Source organism: Panthera pardus, unplaced genomic scaffold, assembly GCF_024362965.1.
Source record: "Panthera pardus isolate Hobbes unplaced genomic scaffold, ASM2436296v1 HiC_scaffold_16, whole genome shotgun sequence".
NCBI classification, from domain to species: Eukaryota; Metazoa; Chordata; class Mammalia; order Carnivora; family Felidae; genus Panthera; species Panthera pardus.
Genome location: NW_026526721.1, coordinates 73577267 through 73604280, shown reverse-complemented (window position 1 = coordinate 73604280; position 27014 = coordinate 73577267). Strand labels below are relative to the sequence as shown.

At 40.7% G+C, this 27014-nt stretch overlaps 2 protein-coding genes across 3 annotated transcripts in view; both read right to left on the bottom strand.

Annotated features, from left to right (window-relative positions):
- Positions 1 to 2591: 2591 nt before the first annotated feature.
- GP5 (glycoprotein V platelet) lies at positions 2592 to 6920 on the bottom strand. 2 transcript variants are annotated; one of them, XM_019448806.2, is made up of 2 exons: positions 6816 to 6920; positions 2592 to 6477 (listed from the first exon to the last, which is right to left on the bottom strand). In XM_019448806.2, exon 2 carries the CDS (start codon positions 6450 to 6452, stop codon positions 4764 to 4766), a length of 1689 nt encoding a protein of 562 aa, XP_019304351.2. In that variant the 5' UTR covers positions 6453 to 6477; positions 6816 to 6920; the 3' UTR covers positions 2592 to 4763. The 2 variants fall into 2 exon arrangements, with proteins under 2 accessions (XP_019304351.2, XP_019304350.2); XM_019448805.2 differs by having other exon boundaries at positions 6799 to 6914.
- A 4175-nt stretch (positions 6921 to 11095) lies between these two features.
- The window catches only part of ATP13A3 (ATPase 13A3), an 89282-nt gene continuing 73363 nt past the window's right edge, over positions 11096 to 27014 (bottom strand). The window contains exons 31-34 of the mRNA XM_019448797.2: positions 26225 to 26313; positions 22765 to 22845; positions 21175 to 21264; positions 11096 to 14575 (exon numbers count right to left, since the gene is read on the bottom strand). Coding sequence (XP_019304342.1) covers positions 14378 to 14575; positions 21175 to 21264; positions 22765 to 22845; positions 26225 to 26313 — 458 coding nt within the window. The 3' untranslated portion in view covers positions 11096 to 14377. The remainder of the gene's footprint in view (positions 14576 to 21174; positions 21265 to 22764; positions 22846 to 26224; positions 26314 to 27014) is intronic.

Sequence of the window (27014 nt, the reverse complement as noted above, 5' to 3'; positions counted from 1 at the left end):
ATCGATGAAAAAATTAAAATTCAACACCTACTCACAATTAAAAAAAAACTTAGTAAACTAAAGCTATAAAAGTCACATTTATTGATGAAACATTCAAAGTATTCCAATTGCAGGCGCCTGGGTGGCTCAGTCCATTAAGCATCCGATTTCAACTCAGGTCATGATCTCACAGCTCGTGAGTTCAAGCCCCGCGTTGGGCTCTGTGCTGACAGCTCAGAGCCTGGAGCCTGCTTCAGATTCTGTGTCTCCCTCTCTCTCTGCCCCTCCCCCATTCATGCTCTGTCTCTCTCTGTCTCAAAAATAAATAAACGTTAAAAAAAATTTTTAAACAAAACAAGGGGAGAAGAATTAGGAATAAATCTAACAAAATCTGTGCAAGTTTTTTTTTTTTTGTTTTTTTGAGAGAGAGAGAGCAGGGTGGCAGGATAGAGGGAGAGAGAGAATCCTAAGCAGACTCCATGCCTGATGTGGGGCTCAATCTCACAACCATGAGATCATGACCTGAGCTGAAATCAAGAGTCAGATGCTTAACAGACTGACCCACGTGGGTGCCCTGTGCAGGATTCTTATGCAAAACATTCTGAAACCTCATTGAAAGATTAGAAAAGACCCAAATAAATAGAAAGACAAACCATGTTTACAGACAATTGCACTAGACCATGTACAGAATGCAAATCCTCCCCCAGACTGGTTTACAAATTAATTCACTGCTATCCCTATCAGAATTCCAGCAGGTGTCTCAGTGGAGCTTCGCATGCTAATCTTAAAATGTGTTTAGAATTGCAAAGGGTCCAGAATGGATGAGACTTTTTCTAAGGAAGAACAGGGTGGAGTGGTGACCCCGTACCAAGAATTATGAAAGCTATGATGATAAATACAGTGAGTATAAGATGAGATCCATAGGCCAGTGGTTGATCCATGCAAAAGCCAGGGACCAACACATGCACATCGGGAAACTTGACAAATGACAGAGGTAGCTTTGCAAACCGGCGCAGAAAGGATGGATTATGTGACAAATGGGCTGGGGCAATGGCGTGCACGTTTGGAAAAAATACAGTTCGTTCCCTATGTCACACCATATAAAAAAACACAAATTCCCGGGTGCCTGGCTGGCTTAGTTGGTTAAGCATCAGACTCTTGATACAGGCTCAGGTCATGATCTTACTTACGGTTGTGAGACTGAGCCTCATGGCACGCCCCGCATGGGGATCCTCGCTGAGCAAGGAACTGAGAACCTGCTTGGGATTCTCTCTCTCCCTGTCTCTCTGTCCCTCTCCCGTGCTCTCTCTCTCTCTCTCTCTCTCTTTCTGTCTCTCAAAATAAATAAGTAAACATTAAAAAAAAAATCCACGTGGACTAAAGACCTGAATGTGAAAAGCAAACCTTTACAACTTTTAGAAGAAAATATAGGACGCTACTTTTATGACTTGAGAGTAGGAAGAATTTCTTAAACAATTTCTTTTAAAAGCACAAACCATAAAGTTATACTGCTAAGTTTGACTAGATTAGAATTAAAGCTTCTGTTCCACAAAAGACAACATAACTACTGTGAAAAAAGCCAAAAACCGCAAAAGGAGAGTTCCAAAGCATACAATTTACAGAGGATTAGTGCCCAGAATATGTAAAGAATCCTACAAATCAATTAAAAAAAAGAGACAAAATGCCCCACTATAAATTGGTCAATGTATATGCACAGATAATTTTCAGAAGAAGGAATCTAAATATTTAAGTTTAAACATTTAAAAATAAGTTCAACTTCTTGGGCACCAGGGTGGCTCAGTCAGTTACGCATCTGGCTTCGGCTCAGGTCATGATCTCACAGTTCTTGGGTTCAAGCCCTGTGTCAGGCCCTGTGCTGAGAGCTCAGAGCCTGGAGCCTGCTTCAGATTCTGTGTCTCCCCCTCTCTCTGCCCCTCCCCTGTTTGTGCTCTCTCTCTCTCAAAAATAAATAAATAAACATTAAAAAAAGTAAGTTAACTTCACCAGTTATCAGGGAAATGTAAGATAAATCAACAATGAGATACCATTCCACACCTATCAGATTTACAAAAATTCAAAATTATGGTATTATCATGCGTTGAGGAGGATGTGGAATAAGGGGAATAAAAGAAAAAAGAAAACACAACGGGAATACATGTCCATCAAAGATAGAACAAGTAAGTTGTGGAAAATTCATTCAACAGAATATTATGCATTTATTAAGATGAATGAACGAAAGCCAAATGTTTCTTATGGATAAATCTCAGAAATACGTGAGGGGCGCCTGGTTGGCTCAGTCAGAAGAGCATGCGACTGTTGATCTCAGGGTCATGAGCTTGAGCCCCAGGTTGGGTGTAGAGATTAAATAAACAAACTTGTTTAAAAAACTGTGAGCCCAGAGAAAAAAGTTTGAAGAATGCAACATGCCGAGTCGCATCATTTATAGAAAACTTTTTAAAAAGGCAAAGCGTTACTTTCCGCTGTTCAAGGTTGTAGACAGGTGTAAAGAGTATAAAAACACCACTGAGAATGTAAAACACCAAATGTATTAAGTAGCTTACCTCTAAGGAGGGTCAGAGGAACAAGCACAGAGAAGAGATACAGGCAGGCACTTGCAACTTTGTCATATTTTATTGTGTTAAAAAAAATATCTGAAGCAAATATAGCAGCTTTTTATAAAGCTGGTTGAGGTATCCAAAGTTGCTCTCCATACTCTTCTGAATGTTTGAAGGTAATGGCCAGGAGTTCCAGGGAGATGTTTTCGTTGGAGGGGACACCGAAATGTAAAGCGTGTACTTTGCTCTACGCTCTGCTCTCTCCCTGCACTTAGAAGAGTGCCTGGTGCAGAGGAGGTACTCCACAAATAGCTGCTGAATGAATGAACATATGCAAAGGCCCTGAGGCATGTTAGAACACTGTGTGTTCTGAAAGAGCTAATCATAAGGATAGCCAACTTCTGTTGAGCTCCATACGCACCAGTCACCGGCTTTACTATTTGGTTAGGTCATTTCATCCTTGCCACAATGGTATGGGCCATTATTATCCTCACTCCCCAGGTGAAGAAACAGAGGCTTTGAGAGCTAGGTAGCTTGCCCAAGAACACAGTGGTTAGGACTAGAGTTCACATTCCATCAAAAAGTCTGGGTTTCATGATTTGGATAAGTTTCAGTTTTTGGAGCAGTCGAAATAAATAAGACAAGGTTGGGCCAAGAAGCCTACAGTGCAGGGGTCACATTAACACACACATGCCCTAGAGGGAAGGGTGAACCAGGCCGGACAGGGGTGCTGAGGGTGCTTAGTGCATGGTAGTCCGGGAGGAGAGTACACGACACAACAGGGAACACTTGAGTCTGCCTGGGCAGTCATGGAAGGCTTTACCAGTTGAACTTGGTCTTGAAGGAGAAGTCTGCCTACCAACGCCAGGAACCCAGCCCTTCCGGCTCCACAACAGTTGGTGTTCAGAGGACCTACTGCTCAGGACTGTGAGCACAGAGCCCGACTACCCAGGGCCAAGACCAACCAAGGGGAAGACAAAGTGATTGAATGTAATCTCCCATCTGAGAAAGTTTGCTCTCACCTTTAAATGCACAGAGAAGAAACCAGCTCATAGCTTTTCTTTAGCGATCATGACAGCAGTAATAATTGCTTGCTCTTTAATAATAAGAGCTAACATTTATTGAGCATTGACTGTATGCAGGGCACTGGGCGAAGTCAGCACACGCTTTATTGCCCTTAACTCACACAACTCTGTGAGGCAGGCACTATTTATCCCTTGCCAGGCAGGAGGACACCGGAGGCTTAGGGAGTTTAGGTGTCTTGCCCAAAGCCCTGTGCAGTTGGTGGGGGTGGGATTTGACACCACGATTGTCCACTGTCCGGCCCATGTTTAAACCACTGCTTCTCAAGAGCACAGACATCCAATTAAAGCAATAAGAGCTTTATGGCCCTCAGTTGGAAGACTAATTGAGAACGTGATGCCACCATAATAAACTAGAAACCAAGCTTATCATTAAAATTCATGAACACCTGTCACATGTTAGGTGTTCCATAAATGCTTGTGAAATGAGGTAGCATTTAGTGCCAGGAAATGGAAACCAACCCAGTGTCACAATGACACGCTTCACCCATGCAGGAAGCAAGGAGAAACAGAGAAGGCAAACAGGCGGGCAGAGCAGTGGTCGCCGGGCACGGACAGGGACTCCGAGGATCCAGGGCCCCTACTCCCTGGGCACTTAGACCTCTGGGGAGCTGCTCCTCCTCCTGCAACCCTCAGCTCCAGTCCCCTCCTCCTGCCGGTTTCTCCTGCTGCCCCTCACTTAAGCCCGCACCACTGACCCTCGTGGCTTCTGTCCCTGGGGGCCGAGCTCCTGGTGGGAAGGCTTTGTGTTCTTTGTCTCCCGCCTGTCACAGAGGAGGCCTCCTCCGAAAATAAACGCTGAAGGAAGGAAACCCAGCGCTCCCCCAAATAGTGCACGGGTCTGAGACACACAACGTGAGAAAAAGACAGGACAAAGGAAAGAACTGCAAGAGTTCTGTTTTTCAAAAGTAGCTTAAGAGAACAATCCACCCTGTAAGGCAGACAAGGATGCCTGCTGAAGGGAGGGACGGAGGAGGGAGACGGGGAGGTGGGATTGAGGAGAGAGGGGGGAAGAAGGAAGGGAGGAGGGAAGGAGGGGAGGGAGAGGGGAGAGGAAGACGGCTGCAGCCCGTCCGGATTCTCCCCCGAGCCACCTCTGACAGTACTCTGGCCACGTTTTAATTAGCGGCGAGGTTGTCCCATTGACTCAAACAAAAGCTCGCTCGCTCGCTCGCTCTCTGATTAATTTTCGAAAGAGCCCGCCGAGTTTAATCATAGCAAACACAATGACCCCCGTTACTACGGCCTGAGCAGCCAAAAGCAGGAAGTAAAGACCCCAGAACAGGCTGTGGTCTTGGCGACTGCCGTCGGCCACGAGCTGCGCCGGGGCCCGGGGTTTCCAGCTGTCGGGCACCGAGGCCGTGTGGCCCGGGGCCGCGGGGGCTGCGGCGGAGCGGGGAGGCGGGCCGCGGGCGCTCCGGCACTCGGGGTCGTCGTCGGGCAGGGCCCAGAGCGGCAGGCCGGCGCGGGGTCCGGGGCCGCGGCACCGCGGGGGCTCGGCTCGGCCCACGAGGCCCGGGTGCCGCCGCAGCCACGCCAGGAACGGCCCCAGGTCGCAGTCGCAGCGCCAGGGATTGTGCCCCAGCAGGACCTCCGCCAGCCGGGGCAGATCCGCGAACACGTCTCCGGGCAGGGTCTCCAGCAGGTTGTGCTCGAGCCGGACTCCCTCCAGGCTGCCGAGGTTGCGGAAGAGCCCGCGGGGCAGGGCCCGCAGCCGGTTGTGGCTCAGCGACACGCGGCGCAGCCGGCCGAGGCCGCGCAGCAAGCCGCCGGGGAGCGCGGCCAGGCTGTTGGAGTGCAGGGCGAGTACCTGGAGCTCGCCCAGGCCCCTGAAGGAGTCCTCGGGGAGCGCGCTCAGACGCGGGCTCAGGGTCGCCCCGAACGCCCGCAGGCGGCTCAGGTTGCGGAAGGCGGCGGCCGGCAGGGTGCGCAGCCGCGTGCAGTTCAGCCACAGCTCCTGCAGGCCGGCCAGCTCCCCGAAGAGCACCTCCGGGAGCTCCTCCAGCGGGTTCTCGAACAGGGTCAGGAAAGTCAAATTGTGCGAATAAAGGAAGAGGGCCGGGGGCAGGAACTCCAGGTGGTTTCTGGAAAGCGTCAAGGAGCTCAGGCTCCGGAGCCGGTCGAAGGCCCCCGGTGCGATGGAGCGGATGCGGTTTCTGTCCAGCTGCAGCTCCACCAGGGCACGCAGGCTACTCAACAGCCCCGAATCCAGAGAGACGAGCTGGTTCGAGTGCAGCACGAGTTTCTCCAGCTTAGCCTGTGCGCCAAACAATCCCCGGGGCAGGTGGGTCAAATTATTTCTCGATAAATCCAACACTTTCAAGTTCCCCAGGTTTGTGAAGAGGCGAGCGGGAAGAAAAGCGAGTTGATTTTGGTTCAAAAAGAGCTCCTGCAGGTTAACCAGTTTCTGAAACATGTTTTGGTCAATGTCCTTTAGTTCGTTGCGGTCCAGAAACAACTGTTCCAGGAGCACCGTCTTATCCAACAGCGCACCTGGAAGATGAGTGATCTTGTTGCGCGACAGCCTCAGGGTTTTAAGTTTTATCAGGTCGTCGAAGGTGCCGGGGGCAATGGCGGAAATGTGGCTGTCCGACAGCATCAGGCGCTGCAGGATGGTCATGCCACTGAAGCTGTGGTTCTGTAAGGTGCCGCGGCCCATTTGGAAGAGCAGGATGTGCGTGAGGTTGACGGGCAGGCCGAGCTCGGCGATGCGCGCTACGCTGCTCCCGGTGCACTGCGCGGCGTCCCGGAACACACACTTGCAGGCGGGGGGACAGGGGAGAGGCTGGGCGCGCAGGAGCCCCAGCGCCGCGCACAGCAGGGCGCTTCTCAGCATGTCTGCAAGGGCCGCAGCGGGAGGTCTGGAGGCGACACACAAAACGCTCACATTGGATCTTGCAACCCTGCGGAGGCATGAGCCTTCCACCAGGATTATCACTGGCTTTAAGTGTTACCCAGATACAACTAAGTATCCCTCTTTTCTTAGAAATGCAGATTTTCCTGGGGCGGGGGGGGGGGGGGGGGGAAGGGGGTGGTGAAAAGACTTTCATTCTACACTGCGAGGTCTCATCCTTTTGTTCTACCGATTTTCTACTCTCAGTTTAAAGCCTTAAAATTAAAGCGTTTTCAAAGCCAATACTTTAAAATCCTTACATAGAACTGATGAAAATAATTCTTCTCACATTCAAGAATGTCTCACATGCATCACTGAGCAGTGCCCAAGGCGAAGAGAGCCTTGATCTTCTCGCCTTTACCCAGGGGTGGCTATAACCAGCAGTCATGAAGGGAACGGCAAAGTCTGTAAAAAACAACAGCAACCACCACCTGATTCCTTTTACCACACTCATGCTGTATGCATGGTACTTATTCTACTAAAACAATAACACCCTCGAATAGCGAACACCTCTATTTAGCCACAATGAGAAAAACAGGTAATATCTATCGCGTTATGCCATACATGGTTCTCAGCACTTGATTTACATTGATTCATTCACTCCTTACGTTAACCCTATGAGGTAGCTATTATTCTTAACCCCAGCTAAAGGATGATGAAGCTAAGACACAGAAAGGGTACGTAACTGACCCAGGGTCATAGAGCTAGAATTGTTGACAGGGAGCTATCATTCCTAAGATGCTTAACAAAAAATTAATACCAACTCGTGGCGTTGAAGTACATGTGAAATATGCACAGTAGTACTAATCTGCCAAAACAATGTTTCGCAAGTGGAATTGTACACAAATCATTTCTTGTACTAAATTTTATATATCTTGTGCGTATAGAGACTAACCAAGCCCTCCAGTTGCCCATCCCTAATTTTTAAAGTATTTGGCCTTACCTGAAATGGTGCTGCACCCCAAAGCAACTGAAAGGCTTAGGGCTTTGCCTGTGATTCAACACTTTCCAAAGGAAGAGGGAAGTATCCTTGCATCCTGAGGATAAAGACTTTACCAGAATAAAAGTCATGGAAAGGACTTTATCTCAGAGGGCATATTCTGGTTTTTAATGACAGATATCTTCAAACGGAAGAGACCATTTGTAACCTGAGTCTTACTGTCAAAGGAATAAGAGCAGGAGAGAAGTTTCTCCATAAAATAGCACATTATGACTCTGTGATGCTAGGAAAATTTAGTGACATGGTGGGCTCATTGTGGCAGCCATGCCCCAAATGGACCACACTTCGAGTCTTCCTTTTCTTGCCATGTTGTCCCAATTCTTTATTCCAGTTCTTCTCTTCCCCATTTAGGAATAATAAAGCTAAGAACATTCTCCAATGCTCCACTCATTTTTTTCTTCTTCTTAGAAATAATAAGGCTAAAAACATTCTAGAATATGTTAAAAAGTGGCATTACTGAGTTGAAGGGTGTTCACATGTTCAATTTAATTTAGCAATGTCCAACTGCATTTCAAAGTAGTTGTACCAATATATGATGCCTAGTGTGTGGCAGTTCCTGTGCTTCATACCTACCTCTGCCCATACCTGGAATTGATTTTTTTAATTTAATTTTTACCATTCATAGGAAGTAATCGTCTCCGGGTGGTTTTTTTCATTTCCCCCATTTAATGATGAACTTGGGCATCTTTTCATATTTTTTTAAAGTTTATTTACTTTTGAGACACAGAGAGAGACAGAGACAGAACGGGGGGAGGGACACAGAGGGAGAGAGAGGGAATCCCAAGCAGGCTTCCCACTGTCAGCGCAGAGCCTGACACTGGGCTGGATCCCACAAACCATGGGATCATGACCTGAGCGGAGACCAAGAGTCATGCATGTAACCCACTGAGCCACCCAGGTGCCCCATCTTTTCATATTTTTAATGCTCACTTGTGCTTCATCTTCTAAAAAATTTGGGTGCTTTTCTTTTGCCCATTTTCCTATATGCAAATATGTATGTTTATGTCTTTCAGAAAACTGAACTGTAGGCATTCTTTATGTTATCTGGATACTAATCCTTTGTCAGTTATAGATGTCAATTATCTTCAATTAGTTGGTAGTTTGCTTTTTCATCTTCTTCATGATGTCTTTTTATGGATGTTGTCTTTTTTTTTTTTTAATTTGATGTTTTTGAGAGAGAGCGAGTGCGCGCAAGCACATGAGTTGGGGGGGGGGGGTGCCGAGAGAGAGGGAGTCACAGAATCCAAAGCAGGCTCCAGGCTCCGAGCTGTCAGCACAGAGCCTGATGTGGGGCTTGAACTCACAGACCATGAGATCATGACCTGAGCCAAAGTCAGATGCTTAACCAACTGAACCACCCAGGTGCCCCAGATATTAAGTCTTAATATAGCCAAAGTTATCAATCTTTTATGATTTTTTTTTTTTGTATTGAAATAAATCCTCCACTCCTCCCCCCCCCCCACCAAATCTCCTATAATGCCTGAGTTTTATAGTTTTGTCTTTTTAGATCCTTAATCCATCTAGAATTAATTTTTGTATATGATGTGTGAGTTGAGTCCATTTTTTTCCCCCCACTAAGATAATCTGCTGGCCTAGCCCCATTTATATATAATTAAATCAATTCTTTCTGCCATTAGAACAACAATGTTACCACAGTCATGAACCAACCATCTCATGAATGTGTGGGTCTGTTTCTGGGCTATTTAATAACCCCTGTACCAATACCATACTGAAATAACCTTTTTAAAAAACTGCAAATACCTAGCACTTTATGAAGTGTGAAGAAACACACATTCTCATACTACAGTGGTAGAACTATAAATTGGAGCAAACTTTTGGGGGAAAATTTAGCGGTATTAACCAATTACAAATATACATATACATCCTCTGTCCAGCAGTTCTACTGCTAAAAATATACCCTGTGTCTATGCTCATTAAGATTTGTGCACAAAATGGGGCACCTATGGGCTTAGTCAGTAGAGTATGCAACTCTTGATCTCAGGGTCATGAGTTCAAGCCCCACATTGGGTGTGGAGCCTACTTAAAAAAAAACTGTGCACAAAAACACTGCAAGGTTGTTTGTAACAGAAAAAGAAAATTAAATGACCATCAACAGGGAAGTAGTCATCTAAATTATGAAAATACCCATGCAATGGAATGCCATGTGGACTTTGAAAAAATCAGAGCTGCAAGTGCTGATGTCTAACAGAATGATGTATAACAAGGGCAACATAGTATATATACATGATTTGTATAGATTTTAAACAGCATAAGACTTCGTGTCAAACTCTGGTAGGCTTCTGTGGCCTACTTCCCCAGGAAGCACTCCAATCAGAATGACCTCCAAGTGTTAATTCTTTGAAGAGAGCAGGACATTCGAATGCCCAAGAAGGGTATGGAAGTTGCAGACGGTAGAGGAAAATTGTGAGTCCATTCGTTGAAAATCTGGATGGGATATTGAGAAGTATTTTTTAAATATGTATTTGGGGAGAGTGCAGGCGGGGGAGGGGACAGAGGATCTGAAGCAGGCTCTGCGACGACAGGCTGACAACAGAGATCCCCCAAGCCATGAGATCATGACCTGAGCTGAAGTCAGACGCTCCCTCGACTGAGCCACCCAGATGCCCCGAGAAGTTATTTTGAACAACGAATGAAGTTGATGGCTCGAGTGTTTTGCGTCCTTCGTATTTTGGATTCAGGAACAGGTTAGAAATCTGCTATCCTAAGAGGCAACTCCTGTATAAAAGTCACCCTGGCCTGTAAGATTTGGCCTTTCTGTCTACCTGGATGAGATAGGCTTTTCTCCTCGGTGGATGGTGACTCAGAGACCAGGGCACTCTGAACGCCGACAGTCTCATCCAGACTCCTACAACTCCCTCCTTCCCTGCAATACATACTCGAAATATGGCAACTGGAAGCAACGCACAGGGAAGATAGAGACATGCAGGACGGTGGTGCCCACACACAGGCTGTGGGGACATGTCATTTGCTACACAAACCATAGTGAATGGAAAGAATGTGGACTCAAACTAAACCTTCACACCATCCATTCAATCCATCACACCGCAGCCAGCCACACGGGCCACAGCAGAGGACGCACACCTCCTGTAGGACCCATGACGTCTGGAGAGACCTCCTGGCCCAGCACAAACCCTGCCTTCTCTGGGGTTTCTAGCACCAAGTAATTAATTCCACAGTTTCTCTCTCCCTGGAATGCTCTTTTTGCACCCACAGCTGCCATTTCGCTTCAAACTTACCATGTTTTACGTGGCATTAGCTCTGGGTTTGATCTTCCCAACTGTTAATAGATTATAAGCCTCCAGTCTTGTATTTCACTATTTCCCTCAGACCTTCTTACGCTGTTAACATTTGATTCTACATTGTATCTGACAGATGGGTTTCCACAGGATGGTCACACACACGATGTGGTAAATATGTGGGATGTGGTATTTATTCCCTTCAAAAATCCAAAGTTAAAAAAAAAGGGGGGGGGATGGAGAAGTATTAAGTAGGAAAGTAGATCCAGAGAGGGCAGTACTTGTATAGCTAAATGGCACACAAATGTAGAAGGACGCAGGAAAAAAAATGTCATTTCAATCATTTAAATTTTTATTTTCAATAGCTTTCAATCCAAAAAAGATTTCATAAGGTTATTTACAGTGCTGAATGTACAATTATGAATGTATGCCTTTTTGACATCAGGGTACCATTCTTGAGCAGCAATACAATTTAAAAAATATAAAGATGCAGTATCATTTCTGATATAAAGTTACTTAAAAAAATCCAAAGTCTTAGGGATTCACAAATCATAACAGGAAGTAACTATCTTATTAATTTAATGTGCACATAATTACCAAATTTTATTACATTAAAAATATGTGTAAATGCCCACAGACTGTACAAAAATTAACACCCCACATTTTGTCAAAAGTTCCCAACCACCTCCCACCATAAATATACAAAAACCTATTTTCAGATATGTCAAAACTGCATGCGTGAGATCTTATAGAATGTTTTCTAAAGCTTGAATTTTGCTCTTCTCTGGATAGTGGATCTATAGCCAGCTGGGGAACAGAATACACAGACCATGATATGTTATTTACCATGCCTCTGAAACTGTGCAGTATCTTCACAAACACGGGTCGAGACAAAATAAATAAGAGTCAAGACTGCAACAGTTCTGTTTAAATCCAAGTGCAATTTGGAAAGCTCTCAAATGTAAGAATTATAAAACTAATATAAAAAGTATTTCTTTTGTTGTTGGCTTAGCCACTTTTCTTCAAGCATTATTTGCAGCATTGCTTTACAGCAGTTGGTGCTAGAAGATACAAAACATATAGTTACCACTATTTATATTTGAGGGAGGAAAAAAAGAACAAAAAACTTTAAACAACCCTGAGGGAGACACACATTAAAAATCTTGTTATTTATTTAAAAAGTTAAAAAGTTACATATCATTATTTAACAATTACTTTCCTGGACATTTCTGTCCTTTAAGTATGTGCATAAATAAAATTTAAATCGGCAATATTTATTAATCTTTAATACATCAAAATAATATATGTACAGATTTTTAAATTTAGGTCTGTATACACTCAAATAATTTAATGTGAAATTCAGAATCAAAATTACTATGTCATGGTGATCTACAGAGAGAGAACTCAGTCTATCGATGGCACTGAGTAGGACCCACACCTGGATTCACAGACATTCTTCAAATAACATTCTGGAAACCATCAATTACAACTTGAGCAACCCACCTTGTCTATGTTGAAATGTAACTTCCTACAAATGCTTTTCCACCTACCTAAAAACCTCATTCCTTTGAAAACAATATGGACAAATGAGATATAAAACCCTTATAAAATCTAAATGTTAAAAAAAAAGGGTGTAAAAAATATAGCTTTTTATGATCATGCTCTTAAAGATGTTAAATACAATCCGATAACTGGATTTTTAAGCTGCTACTTAGCAATTACTTTAATTATATGCTTCAGTATTTAAATCAAATAATAAAATTTACAATTCTGGGAAATCACTTAAGAATAACACTTATACATATCAGAAATGAATGTGGAAATTAAAAAATGATCGAGATAAGTAACTATAGAAAACAGTGCTAAATCACAGCTCAAGAGGTCTAAGATGCATAGCTTCATAGAATCATTCATGGAACAACTGTTCTTACCTAAGGTGTATTAATATCATACTTTTTGATGGAAAACTTCGATTGTATTTTTATAAGAATCATTCATCAGTGGCAATAAGCAATAACAGTGATCCTGAGTGTAACTTACATTTTCCTATAGTTACCAAACATCATTCAGGTCTCTGCAGCATAAGAAATGAGAACCGTGTGGTTCTATAGTTCCAGCTAACATTGGATAAATTGGTACGTATCTATCAGGAAAATAATGATTAGCTAGAAGTGGAAAGCACAAGCATGCTACCAGTTAAGGAAGAACATAGGATAACGTCCCACAGTTTTAGCAGTTTAGTGTCCATTTTATAGCAATATCAGTTTCCTTGTTTATTGTAACTGTGGGCTTTTGCCAAGCTGCTGGATCTTACCTAGAAAGGCATTTTTAAAGTTACTTTAATTTTGTTTAAAATTTAAACATTAACCAGATAAAACAGGCGAAAAATCTTTTTCACATTTCTTTTGGCTCAATTAATGTCTAGTCTTAACTTTATTTCAATTTTTCCCCCCAGAAATTTTTACAACCAAAAAATGCTCCTTTGTAAACATCCAATCCAAAATAAGCTCTGACCTCTGGCGCCATCTAATGGCATAAAACAAATTCACCAAGTTCATCCTGCTTTGAAAAAGTAGCAGTCATTCAAAACCACTCATTTTTAAGCCTCATTATTGATAGGAGACTTATATCAACCCTTAAAATTTTTAGGAGGTAAAAGTCTAACTCAAAAAACTCAAAAAAAAAAAAAACCAAACAACTCACTATTATCTTGTCTTTAAGTAATTAAAAACCTAGAAGAAAAGAAAAATCTTTAAAATGATAAAACCTGAGAGAAAAAACAGCTATGAAGAGAGATTAGAAAGACAGATCTATATCTATTGCCAAAGGAAATAATCTTTTTTTCCTAGTGAAAATGGTTCTATGGTTCTACAACATTTAACTGAAGTAAATCGTACTATTGACAGCAGACAGATCACAAGATCCATTCAATAGCTTTGAGGGACATCTGAAGAAGGCAGTGAAGCACCTTGCTGATTAGAAAAATAAAACCCAGGCAGTTTGTACAGAAATTATAAAACTGTAAATGGAAATTACCTGAGTTGTTCTATAAGCAACATCATAAAACTCACCCCTAGGCTATCAAAGGGAACTGGTCTGTGTATATATGGAATTCTTTGGAAGAAATATTGGAATCAAATGAAAACAGGCTTTCTACCTATTTTCACTGGAGGCTAATTAACACCCATTTTATTTATCAATCACAAATTTAGGGGTGGTAAATAAATGAGGGCTTTTTCTGACAAGGGTTTGTGAAAATATATTTAAACGCATTAACCAAGTCTCAGAAGCTGATGTCTAAAAACCTATCAAATATCAACTTTCTTCTGTACCCTATTTAAACAGCATCACTGAGGGTAACAAGAAAATTCTGGAAATATATGTAATATGTAGTTCCTGAATACAGACATAAGACTTTACAGACTGATTAAGAATTTACCTGGAAGGCCAACTGTCTTATTTAAAAAAAAAAAAAAAAAAAAAAAAACCCTCTCAAATCAGCTATACTAGAAGAGACATAAATTGAAATGGTGCCATTCTGACGCACAGGATCGGAAAGTCCGGAAATTACATTCTCCTGCTACCAGCATACCACTGAGAGTGACGCAGCACTACGTTATGGTGATGATTTGACATGATCCATTCTCCTTAACTAAAGCTTTAGCCTCTGTTGTTGTTTGAGGTTTGGGTGGCCATTCTGGATCAACCAAGAGCTCCTGAGCCAGATACATGTACTTTGCCTTTGGTATCTTCTTTCTACAGCCCAGGGCCCAGGACAAGCAGCATTTTCCCCACCGATCCACTGACGCCTAAGAAAATAAGGGGGGGAAAAACACACTAGTAGATTAAGGGCTGCTTGTTTTTAACAAGTTTTTTAAAGCACAGTACATCAACACAGAAAAGTAAGAGGAAATGACTTCTGCATATGACAAATGAAAAAAACTCAAGTAAAAAAGGTCAGCTTTCAATTATTTAGGAACATATTTTTTAAGATTTTTTAAATTATCAATGCAATTTCATTTGATTTAGTTTTATGTACCTATCCTCTTGTGTGCAGATAAATTTTTTTAAAAAATTGCAAATCTGGGTTTTATAATTCTATAACACATAAAACATCAAGTGAAGAATAACTTTAAACTATTCAGAAAGAAAACATTTTTCATATTTAATATAGAGACCCTCATATTCTATCCCAAATTATCTCTTAATACCATTCCTCCTGGCAACTTAGCCCCTGATCATTTTTTGGAAGAAAGCATTGTTAAATATTATTGTTACTGTTAGTGAATGTCACCTTTCAAAAAATGAAGCACGATGAAAATATTGTTAGGTCAAAATTAGAATTTATATCATGTTTATTGTCAATCACTTAACACACTTTCATTAACATAAAAAAAATTTTCATTTTATAATATAGTGTCCCCTGGTGTTCCACTATGGGAAAGAAGTACGCAGAAAATTACTTCTGAAAAGGTAAACTGAGTACTACTTCTTAGAATTATTTCGTAATAAAAAGCTCTGCTGGCACTGAAATCCTTCTGGATCAATCCTGATGTTTTTAATGAATGTGATCTTAGATAAACAGTCTCTGAAGAACAAGAAAGCAGTCCCTAGTAATTGTACAAAAATGTAAATTCAATATAGGCCCTCAGAACTGGTCTTAATTGAAATTTGAGATAAATAACTAAACCTGAAATCAGGTAACTAAAATGACTATTCAGAGACCTGTGGTCATATTCACCTCTGAAGATCAACAGTCAATTTCTAATTATTTTGGCTGTTGCTTCTCCAAAGCAAAATCTAAATCCCAGGTTGTTTTGTTTTGCCATCAAACTACGAGTAGGTTTAATCTCAACGGAGGTAATCTCACAAAATGCAAGTGTAACATAACGGAGGTAGACAACATTCTAATTTTAACACCCAAATGGCTTCATCATTGAGAGAGGCAAATTTGCTATAACACAGGTTTTGAAACATATGTTTCTAAATTGGCCAGTGGAGAGCAGCAAAAAGACTTTAAAATAAAAACTTTAATGGGGTGCCTGGGTGGCTCAGTCGGTTAAGCGTCCGACTTCGACTCAGGTCATGATCTCACAGTTCGTGGGTTCGAGCCCCACGTCGGGCTCTGTTCTGACAGCTCAGAGCCTGGAGCCCGTTTCAGATTCTGTGTCTCCTCTCCCTCTCTGCCCCTCCCCTGTTCATGCTCTGTCTCTGTCTCAAAAATAAAAAATAAACAGTAAAAAAAAATTTTTTTTAATAAAACTTTAAAAAAATTTTTAAAGGTCTTCTAGTTTATTTTGTCAACAAACATGGTTTGTTGCTGCACTGGTACCAGGAATTCACAGGCACAAACTGTGGTCACAAGTAAGGTGCAGGGGATTGGGGGGCAGGTAGATGCTGGAGATCATTTATCTAGTAGCGTCTTTACTGTCATAGCTAAAAAGAGTTTATCATCATCATCATCTTAAAACAAGTCTACAAGAAAATATTTGGCATTAAGATACAGAAGAGACTAGATACAGGATTCTCAAGGTGATCCAAATAACAAATACGGATGACCCTTGAACGACATGGGTTTGAACTGTGTAGGTCCGATTATGCACATTTTGATAAATACAGTACTTCCTTATGATTTCTGTAGTCACAAGTTTTATCTAAATATGATACATACAACACGCAAAATATGTGTTAACTTTATTTTATCAGTAAGGCCAACAGTAGGCTATCTATCAGTAGTTAAGTTTTTGAGAAGTCAAAAGTTATACACAGATTCTGGACCGCGCAGTGAGGGGGGTGGTTAGCACCTCTCACACGTGTGTTGTTAAAGGGTCAACTGTAATTCCTTTCCACATACACATGTCATGCAAGCACATATACAATAACCCTTGACATTTAACCTGAGGTGAGGCTCACTACTTGGATCTATCTTTTCCCAAAGGTGTTTAATTCTTCAATGTAATTGTAGGAAAGATCATTGTTCCTAAATCAATCCAAAAGCTGTCACTTTTTATTTTACAGCCTACAGCACTGTTAAAGGACCACAAGAAAAGACTAAAAAAAAAAAAAGCAAGAAAAGATAGGCCTTGTCTGTCCAGATGAGCCGTCCAGGTTAAAGGGCAATGTGGCAAGCATAGCACGCTGAGTTAAGGAAAATCATAGCCCAGGGTCTCCAAATTTAAGAGACACACACACATACACTACACACAAATAGACACATATATACCTATATCCACTGTTTCCTACCTGTAGAAAGTGTGGCAAGCAATAAAATTAAAACAAATTTCATTGCAAATAGAATCACAATTAAATAGAACTCCTTCCACATTAAGGTGAATATTTTTTAAAAAAATCCTATTTCCTTATTAAAAACAAGTACGCTTGTTATAATTTAGAAAAAATAAATTAAGTCACAAGAAAAACTAGGGGATCCCCCTTCTGCTTAAATTGGAAACATTTTGTTCCTGTACCCTCCCCTCCCCCAAATATCATACGCATGAAGTACACTATAGGCAAGCACAGGTTTGTTAGTTGAAACAAACATACCACATGCATCCTCAAATACAACAGAATTCACTGGTAGAGAAAATAACAGGTGCTACAGGCATGCTAGAATGAGAAATGAACCAAGGGAGAGATGATGGCAGCAAGAAGAGAAAGCAGCTCTGTGCACCAAGAAGGCAGATGTGGAGCAGCACAGGGCTCAGAATGAGCACTCGGGTCTCCCCAAACACCTAGGCATAAGTCCCTGAAGCAGGAGAACACAGTAGCCATAGCAACTGGAAGGAGTGGTTAAACAACCAAGTGTATCCCTCAAGGATGGGAAAGAAGCTGCCACAGTCCAACAGAGAAACCACAAGGAACTTGCAAAAAGATCTACAGCTAAAATTCTCCTGCTTCTTAGACCATTCCAAGCTGTTGGTTCTAGAACCCCAATGCCAGTTTACTTTCAGCAGTGTCTTTTACAAAATGTTTTCATGAGTAGCATGTAAAGGAATAAAGCCATGCTTGTGGGAAAAATGCTGTAATGATACTGTGGTTTTCATAATAGTCTTCTTCCATACCAATCCCGAATATAAAAATAAAGACAACCAGAATTAGCATTCTATCTAAGTAAGCTCAAACAATGTTTCAGTGGCATAAGGACTACAACTAATACTTGCTTTCCCCCGCAAAAGGAAAACAATCAGGCACAAATCCTCAGGCGGGATCAAACTACATGATGATGTAATCCTAGTTCCACATCTACCACTAAGTGGCCTCAGTTTACCAGACGTGGGATATGCACCAATGCTTCTTAGCAAGAGAATGCGCTGCACAGATCTTCCCAAACAGGGTAAAGCTCTATAGAAAACCCTTCTTAAAATCAGAAACCCTGGTTTCAACGCCCAACTCTGTCACTCAGTAGATGGCTTAACCATGGCAAGTTGACTGAATGTTGCTTCTTTACGTATATAGTGAAGTGAGAAATACCTTAAGATTTTGGGAGGATCCTGGAGGTGTTGCACAGTACCTTACAGATTATCAGGTATTTTAGAAAAGGTTATCAGAGATTTCCAGATGAGGCTCTTGACTTCCCAATCCAACTGTCTAAGACCCGGAGCCTAGTCCAGGGCCTCTGGTTTTGAAACTTTCAACCTATATGGGTCTATATGGTTAGGAAGACAAAGAAGAAATAGGGCTTTTCATCCCCCAGAAATAATATAGACAGTTGGGACTTGCAGTCTGAGAAGATCTCCTGTGATTCTTGGTAGAAAAGAGCACAGAGCAGGCAGACACGAACAACAGTTTGTGGCACAGGAGAATTACGGCAGCCACAGAAGTCCCTGATGCAGCAGGCCACTCTCACCTCTAGTCTCTTTTCACCTTCAACCTTGACACCAGTGACATCTTGGACTAAAAATTCTCTGTTGGGAGGGGTTTGTCCTGCGTACTACCATAGGATGTTCATTTAGCAGCATCCTTGGCCTCTGCCCACTACATGCCAGTAGCAACCCCTCTTCCCCTCCAATTGTGATAACCAAAAATGTCTCCAGACACCATCAAATGTCTGGGGACGGGGGGTGGCGAGCAACAGAGTGGTCTCTGATTGAGACCTTATGGTAATATAACTAGCTGACTGGTTCTTGAAGGGTCACAAATATGAACAGTGAAGCCACATTACACATTCTGAAAGTGTCAGAAGATGAAAGTGTATCATTCTGTGCTAACACATTATAAGAACTCTTTTCTAAAGCCAGCAATTTTAAAAATGCTTTCTTAATCACAATCACAGAAACTGAAGACTAAAATTGTTGTCTGCTCAGTGATTCTCAGAACAAGGTGGCAAACACACAGGGGATGCTGGACTTGTCTATTCTAGACCACTTTCTGCCTTCACTCTCTCCTCTGAACACTTCAGAGATAGGAAGCCACATGAGAGACACAGACTTTTAAAATAAGGAGGAGGGGCCCCTGGGTGGCTCAGTCAGTTAAGTATCCGACTTCGGCTCAGGTCATGATCTCACGGTGAGTTCAAGCCCCACATCGGGCTCTGTGCTGACAGCTCAGAGCCTGGAGCCTGCTTCGGATTCTGTGTCTCCCTCTCTCTCTCTCTCTGCCCCTCTCCTGCTCACACTCTGTCTCTCTCAAAATAAATAAACATTTTAAAAATTCATTAAAAAATAAAATAAAATAAAATAAAATAAGGAGGACAGATACTAACAAATTTCTAGGAAACAGAGACTTAGCAAATAATAGAATTGTCTCTCATTTAATTTTGTTTGAAAAGTGAGGAGAAATGTCCAATTCAAATATTTTAAAGGAGGCTTATGACCCCCCACTTTTGACTAAATAGGGATATATAATGCCTCCTCAGAATCTGCATTTCTTATTTAAAAATTTTATTTATTTTTTTAAAGTAACCTCTACACCCAATGTGGGGCTTGAACTCATGACCCTGAGATCAAGAGTCGCACGCTCCACCAACTGAGCCAGCCAGGCACCCCTGCATTTTCTGGATCAACAGTGAGAGCTGAAAACTCAATGTAAATGTTTTCCTTGGCCTGGGCCTTGCCAATGCAAACATGTCATATGAGGACTGATGATAGGAGCCGAAATCCACCCCTTGAAGTAATGTAGTGAGGTAACCCAAAGGAAAAAAAAACTCAGACACAGAGGAGATTTCGCTAATGGATGTGAGCCCTGATACAGTTCTAGCCATATCACTATACTGTTTTGAGAAAAAGGAACTAAAGGTGAAGCCAGACGCATGCCATTAGTACCAAACTTTCACTCTTCGTCATAAAGCATTAAAAAAGGAAATGGCACTCCACAGGACCTCTTAAAAAGAAAGCAATGTGTGATATTACTCTGGGCATCGAGCCTACTAAACTACCAAAATAAAGTTCAGGAAGTTGCTACTTAGGTAAAAGAAGGCTAAAAATAAGTGAGTGACCCAACTCAGAAATGCCAGGGAATCCTCTTGAACTCTGACAGCTTTCCTCTTGGCTGAGGATGAGCAGAAGATTTAGGACTTGGCATATGTAAAAAGCCCATCACGCACCTACAAACAGCAATGGGTCAGATCATGAGGCAAGGAGACACTGTATTGTCAAGTTCTCTACAGCTAAACAAGTGGATCAGAGCTGATTCGATGGTTACCAGTTTAAAAAAACTAAGACGGACCTTATATGTTTCCTTATGTGTTGTAGAAGTACATACATGTGTATTAGTCATATACTACATGACTAGAGGTTACAGTATATGACTACAGCATCCAAACACTAGGAAATGGGTTTTATTCATCTCTTTCTCTTCTCTTTTTACCATGGAGCTTGTGTATCTTTCAAATAGTAAGCTGCTTAATGGATCTAAAAACTCAAAAGTCCTAAGCAATGGTTTATATAAAGATCTGCACAGTCTCTCTGAGATTTTTTCTGAATGAAGAGAGACATACGTCTGGAAAAGCCAAAGAGCTGCCCAAAATTAAGGCACAGTAACTGCTGACAAGCAATCAGAAATAATTCCTCAAAATTTTGTTCTCTGGACTCTGATTCATGAACAATTCCCATTTCATAACTTTGTTTACATGAATCTCATTTAGCTTCTAATGGGACTCATGAAAACTGTAAACATGTAAGCCAGAGAGAAATGGAAAAATGAACTCTCACTACTGAGAAAAAGATCTTCAGACACAGAGAAGATAAGGATTGGAATGGAAAAGAGACTTATGAAATTCCTGAAGTCCTGAAAAGCCTGTAACAAACGTTTGCCAAGAATTTTCTAGGACTCCTTACAGGAAATGGAATGCCAGGCGCAGGGGAAAGGTGGAGGTGACACACAACAGAATACCACCCTACAGAAGGCAGAGCACACAACTAAAGGAGCCTAGATACACGTGAAGAATGGAGAGCAAGTGCTGATTTCCAACCTGTGGCGGCTGTGTGGTGGTGAAGCGGTATTCTCCTTGTTTGTCTCGATTGAACACAACTTTCCAAAGGACCATGTCAAGGAAGAAGTTCTGAGAGATATTCCAGTGAGTTAAGAATTAAAAATGACTAAGTCATTCTTTATTAATGCGCACATTTTTAAAAGGCTCACACAATGCTGCATCATTAGTGAAAAACATGACTTGGTTTTCATACAATTTCAGTTAATATTGAAAAAGGATAAAGTATAATAGAACTTTTTTGTTTTACACAACAGAACTTTTGTAACAAATATAAATCATCATAAAATTCTTGATAAAATGGGACCTCTAAACTTCCCACAAAATATGGCTTTTATTTGAATCCTCAGGCCTTTCCCATATTAAAATAATGGTTATAATCTGAGTTAACAATGAATTATTTTCACTGAGTTAAACATAATATGTATAAATGTGTATGACTTCATCAGAGTCCAACATAAATAATTCTTGACGGTGAGCAAGAATAATAAATTAAGAGAAATTATGAGAGGATTCCCTTAAAAATTTTTTTTTAAATTTTATTTTAAATAACATTTATATGAACAGATGAACTTCTATAGAAAAAGGAAAGCTTTTAAAATATAGTATCTTGGATATACTTTCTGGTGTCCATAAAACAGAGAAAATCATTTTCACTGGGCAATTTAAAAAGATCAGTACCATAATATCCATGCTGCCCACTATGGCCCAAATTTAAATACCAAGTCATCTTTTAGAAAGATAACAAATTAAACATAATTTCCAAGTTGAGAACAATTATCACCAAGGCACACACAGTTCCCCACAAATTACCTAATTTTAGTTCAAAAGCCTGCCTCATAAACAAGCCCTTAACTTAAAAATCACAACTGCATCTCCTTCTTCCATTTCACCTATTGCTACTAGAGGAGTGAATTAGAATAGTAGTTCTGAGAACAGACAAAATCTTATTAAAAAGAGCAAATGAGAACTTACTCGCTCCCTTTATAGAAGCCAAATTAAAGGCAATCCTACTAGGAGAGTAACTATAAAATATACAATGGATCAAAGAGGACTTAAGACCTCTAGAGGAAACTTAGAAGTAACTACCAAGTACGAAGTTCCAGCAATCAGTGCTGGTAAGTTCACAGTGGTCGTTATTTTATACTTTTGATAAACTGTTATTAAAATTCACTACAATTCATGGAGAAAGCCCCTCCCTCCTTTCTTTCCTTCAATGGGAGATTTTACTGTATATCGCAGGTCACTGGTGGTACATGCCCACTGTGATTTCATGATCACTGGTTTACTATGAGCACCAATCTTCTCTCCCTTCTAAAGATCACTGCTTTTTGCTATCTCACTGGTTACTTTCTCCTATCTGTATGAGTGCAGCTAAGTTATATCCCTTAACAGGACTACATTCAGTTCATGGAAAAGGTCAAGAAGAAAAAGCTAAATGATTTTAACTAAAATGAAACTGAGATTCTTGGTAGATTTCCATGCTGCCACCTGTCCTCTTCCTCCAGGAGTATTAAATCACCAAGAATCCCAAAACAGCAACATAGTCATTTGATCATCTGAAGTGCTTACCTCCACCATGATAGATACAAGGGCATTGACAAGAACAATCATAAGCATAGTTATACGCCACTGATATGGTACACACACTATCTGTAAGACAAAAATTTTTAAGTTAAAATTGTAGTACGCAATTAACATTACTGCATTATATAATAATTTCTACATTTACCGAATTCCTATTATATACCAAGTACCTTCACATACATTATCTACTCTATCCTTAACAATGCCACAAGGTATATCCACTTTTCCGATGACAAAAGTGTAACTCAAGGTTAAAAGAATACAGTAAAGCGGCTGAGCTTAGAGTCAAATCCTAATCACTAAGACTCAAAAGCCCATACTTTCTACTGGTTCATGAACTTCTTACAAGTCCCTATTTTTAAAGTAAAGTCTTGTCTTTAAACAATGAGGCAGATACCAATCTAATAATGAAGTATCATTCAAAACTCTACATATTGATATAAAGACAAATTCATAAAAGGACTATCCAAATCAATTTAACAGTCTACGTTTTCACTTTAAAATCTATGTTTAATTTCTAAGGTCTAAAAAAGAAAAAGAAAAAAAATTCCATTCATGCATTCACCTTTTAGTCAACTAGCAAATATTTACTGAGCACCTAAGATACTATGCTAGGTGCTGTGGAGTTGATACGATCTAAGAGGTTTTAGAAAAACCCCCTATGACTCCAGCAAGAAAGATTTCAGGGGTGGAGACTGCTATAGTGATCAAGGCAAGAGATGATGGAAGCTGAAACTAGTGATGGGGCCACAAAATAAGAAATATATATGTGGTTTCTGTGTAACACAGAGCTTTTAAAACTCTTTTAATTTCCCAAGTGATGTTGGCAATAGAAATATCTTACCCAGAGCTTCTAAATCTCCTGGAATATCCTGGTATCATGTTTTTTATTCTAATGAGGCTACTCTTGGTGGGCTCTGGATAGCTTGAGGGTGGGGGTTGGTCATCAGAAAGACTAAGCCATGATTAGAAGCTCAGAACTTTCAGCCCCGCTCTCCCATCCTCCACAGAAGGGAGAGGGACTAGAGATTGAGTTAATAATAGACAATGACTACATAATGAAGCCTCCATTTAAAAAAAATGTCCCTCAACTTCAGGGTTTGGAGAGCTTCTGGTTCGGTCAACACATGCATGTGCTGGGAGGGTGGTGCAGCCCCAACGAGCCCACGAGCTCTTATGCTCGAGACCTTTCTAGACCTCGGCCTATCTGCCTTTTAACCAGGTTGTACATTTGTACCTTTATTATAATCTTTATTATAAACCAATAAACATAAGTGTTTCCCTGAGTTTTACAGCAAATTCTCAAACCTGAGAAGTGGGTTCTGGGAACTCTGGTTCATAGCTAATTAGTCAGAAGTACAGGTGATGACTTGGGACTTGCAATTCATTGGGGAGCACTCTTGTGGGACACAGCCCTTAACCTGTAGGGTCTGGCTAATTCCAGGTAGTGCCAGAACTGAACTGTAAGATACTAGTTGGAGTCCAGAGTTGGAGACGAGTGTGGGAAAAACCCCCACACAACTGGTGTCAGAAGTTTTGTGAATAGAGGAAACAACGGTTTCTTTTTAGGTGGCAAATGGGATGGATTAAAGCTAAAAGATTCCGAGTAAGAAAATGGAATCTAGGAAAAGACTGGCTTTAAAAAGAAAAGGAGAAGACAAGGACACATATACACACTTCTGACTTGGATAAATGGTGGTACTAAAAAAACCAAGACAAAGCAGGGTTGAGGAAGATATGATGATAAGCTTAGTTATAAAAATGCTGAATCAGAGAATTGATGGGTGAACCACGCATATAATATTCAGTATGTCAGTGCATATTCAATCCTAAGGCTCAGTTGTGAGAGCTAGACCAACACAGATGGCACCATGGGTGAAGCTGGCACTATAGAGCAGCTCACCCAAATGTACAGAGTAACACGAGCGAGAAGAACAAGAACGTGTGGAACACTAACGTTTAAGGAACAGGAAGAGTCTGAATCCATCACAGAGAATGAGAACTAGTCATAAGGGTAGGAAAAAATCAGAAGGGGGCACAGCATCACAAAACTGTAGAGGGAGTCTCAAGAATAATCACATGGCTAACTTTTCAAATACTGCTGAAGAGTCAAGTAAGGTTGGGAACAAAATAATTAAAAGGACAAGTCCACTGAACTTAAGAAGACAGATGTGAAGCAGCAGAAAGACACATGTGGCGGGAGAAACATAAGTGGTTTTTGTTTTCTTCTTTTGCTTAAAGTGCTTATCTAAATCCCTCCATGAAGCATGTGGGGAAACAGACACTCATACACTGCTGGTAAGGACTATAAATCGTCAATCTTTTCCAAGTTGAATAACACAGCTGCTTGTACCTGGGATAAACCACTCCATTCCCACTCTGTGGTATGTCAACACTCACTCCCATACACTACGGGACCTGTACTGCACGTTCATACTGGCACTGTTAACACAGGAAAAGACTACAAACAACCTAATTATTTACCAATGGAGAATGGAGAAATGCATGAAAATATATTCCTACAATGGAATTCTATATAGTAGTGAAAATGAAATGCATGTATCAACATGGATGCCTCTTAAAAATAATGCTAATGGGAAAAAGCAAGTCACAGAAAAATACAAATAGTAAGATAACATTGTCATATAGGTCAAAAGCAAGCAAAACTTCTATGGCTTCATACAGTATGGTAATTGTATAATGAAAAGCAAGCCAATGAGACAAAAAATTAGAATAGTGGTTCCCTCAGAATGTTTGGAAAAAGATACATGATAGTGCCTTACTGATGCTGGTAGTGTTACCTTTTTAGGTTGGATGATGAACTCATGGGTATTATTTTATTACTATTACGCTTAACAACTTAAATAGGTGTGCATTTTCTTCTATATAAAACAGGTATTTCAGCATTCATAAAGTTTTTAATGAAAAAAAGAACTCAGTGGACAGTGAAGAAGAGGCAGTAGGTATAGACTACTCAAGAAGTGGATCGATAAGGGACACATCAAATAACAGGGTCAAAGTTTTTTTATTTTTAAAGACCAAGCAACATTTGTTTGTAGACAGGGAAATGGAACCAGAAGCAAAGACTGAAGGAACAGGAAAGAAACATAAAATAACACGTAGAGCAATAAAAGCTGATGTTCCAATTATGTTCTTTATTCTTTCTAGGGTATTTTTGGGTCACTTTAACTGCATTTTAGAAAATTCAGAAAGAAGAGATCCTGGGGCGGGGGGGAAGACCTTCAGAGTTGAGTCTCTGTCCCCAGTAACCCGAGAACAAAGGAGGGGGTAGATCATAAGCCCTAGCAAACATCCAGAAGTCCTATTTGGTTGTGTAACTTTCATGAACTATTAGTGTGTCATCTTCTATTACTGTCTTACTACTGCTATCCTAGATATTATCACCCTCAGACAACCAGTAGTAATTGATGTGCTGAACCCTTACCTGAAGAACCTGGTCAATAGAGGCAACTGGATGCAACATGATGAGTAATATGAAAACATACAAAATAATCACAGACACAACAAAAAAATCTGAAAAAGAAAGTAAAACAATTAAATTAGAAGTTCCTTTAAATAAAAAAGCATATAATAACAACTGGTATACTGGCAATCCTAAATTTGGTTTTGGATACATCTATTTAGGTTGATGAAGTACATAAAATGTGTGTTTTATGTTATTTCCTAGAGTACGGCACAACATTCAGGCCCAAAGGATTCATTATGTGACATAGAAATAATCAGCATTTATAAAAATAGGAGACATTTTGTAGTTCTCCTAGATAGACAGCTAATTTATAAGATAATCAAGTCAATATATAATTCACAGATAGGAGACTAGATTATGTAGAGCAAAATGAAATTATCATTTAAAACATGTATGTAATAATTATTGTTGAATATAAAAATACTGAATAACATTTATTCCCAGTATTAAGTATGTTATAATCCTAAATGGAGACATTCTAATTTGACTGTAAGTATATTTCTGTTAAGTGTATCCCACTTTCTTAATGACTTCCTCCATGAAATATTTCTACAGAAAATGTACGCTAAAACCCAGAAACTGAGTATCTACTATTTTAAATGTGGGTTAATCCACTTGCTGCAGTAGCTAGGAGCGGTAAATTCAGTCTCAGAGTACTTTGCATTACTTTCCTAACTCCAAAATAAAACTCCCTGCTTGTGGTCATTTTGTTAACCGTGTACATACATGCATACACCTGCAAATATAC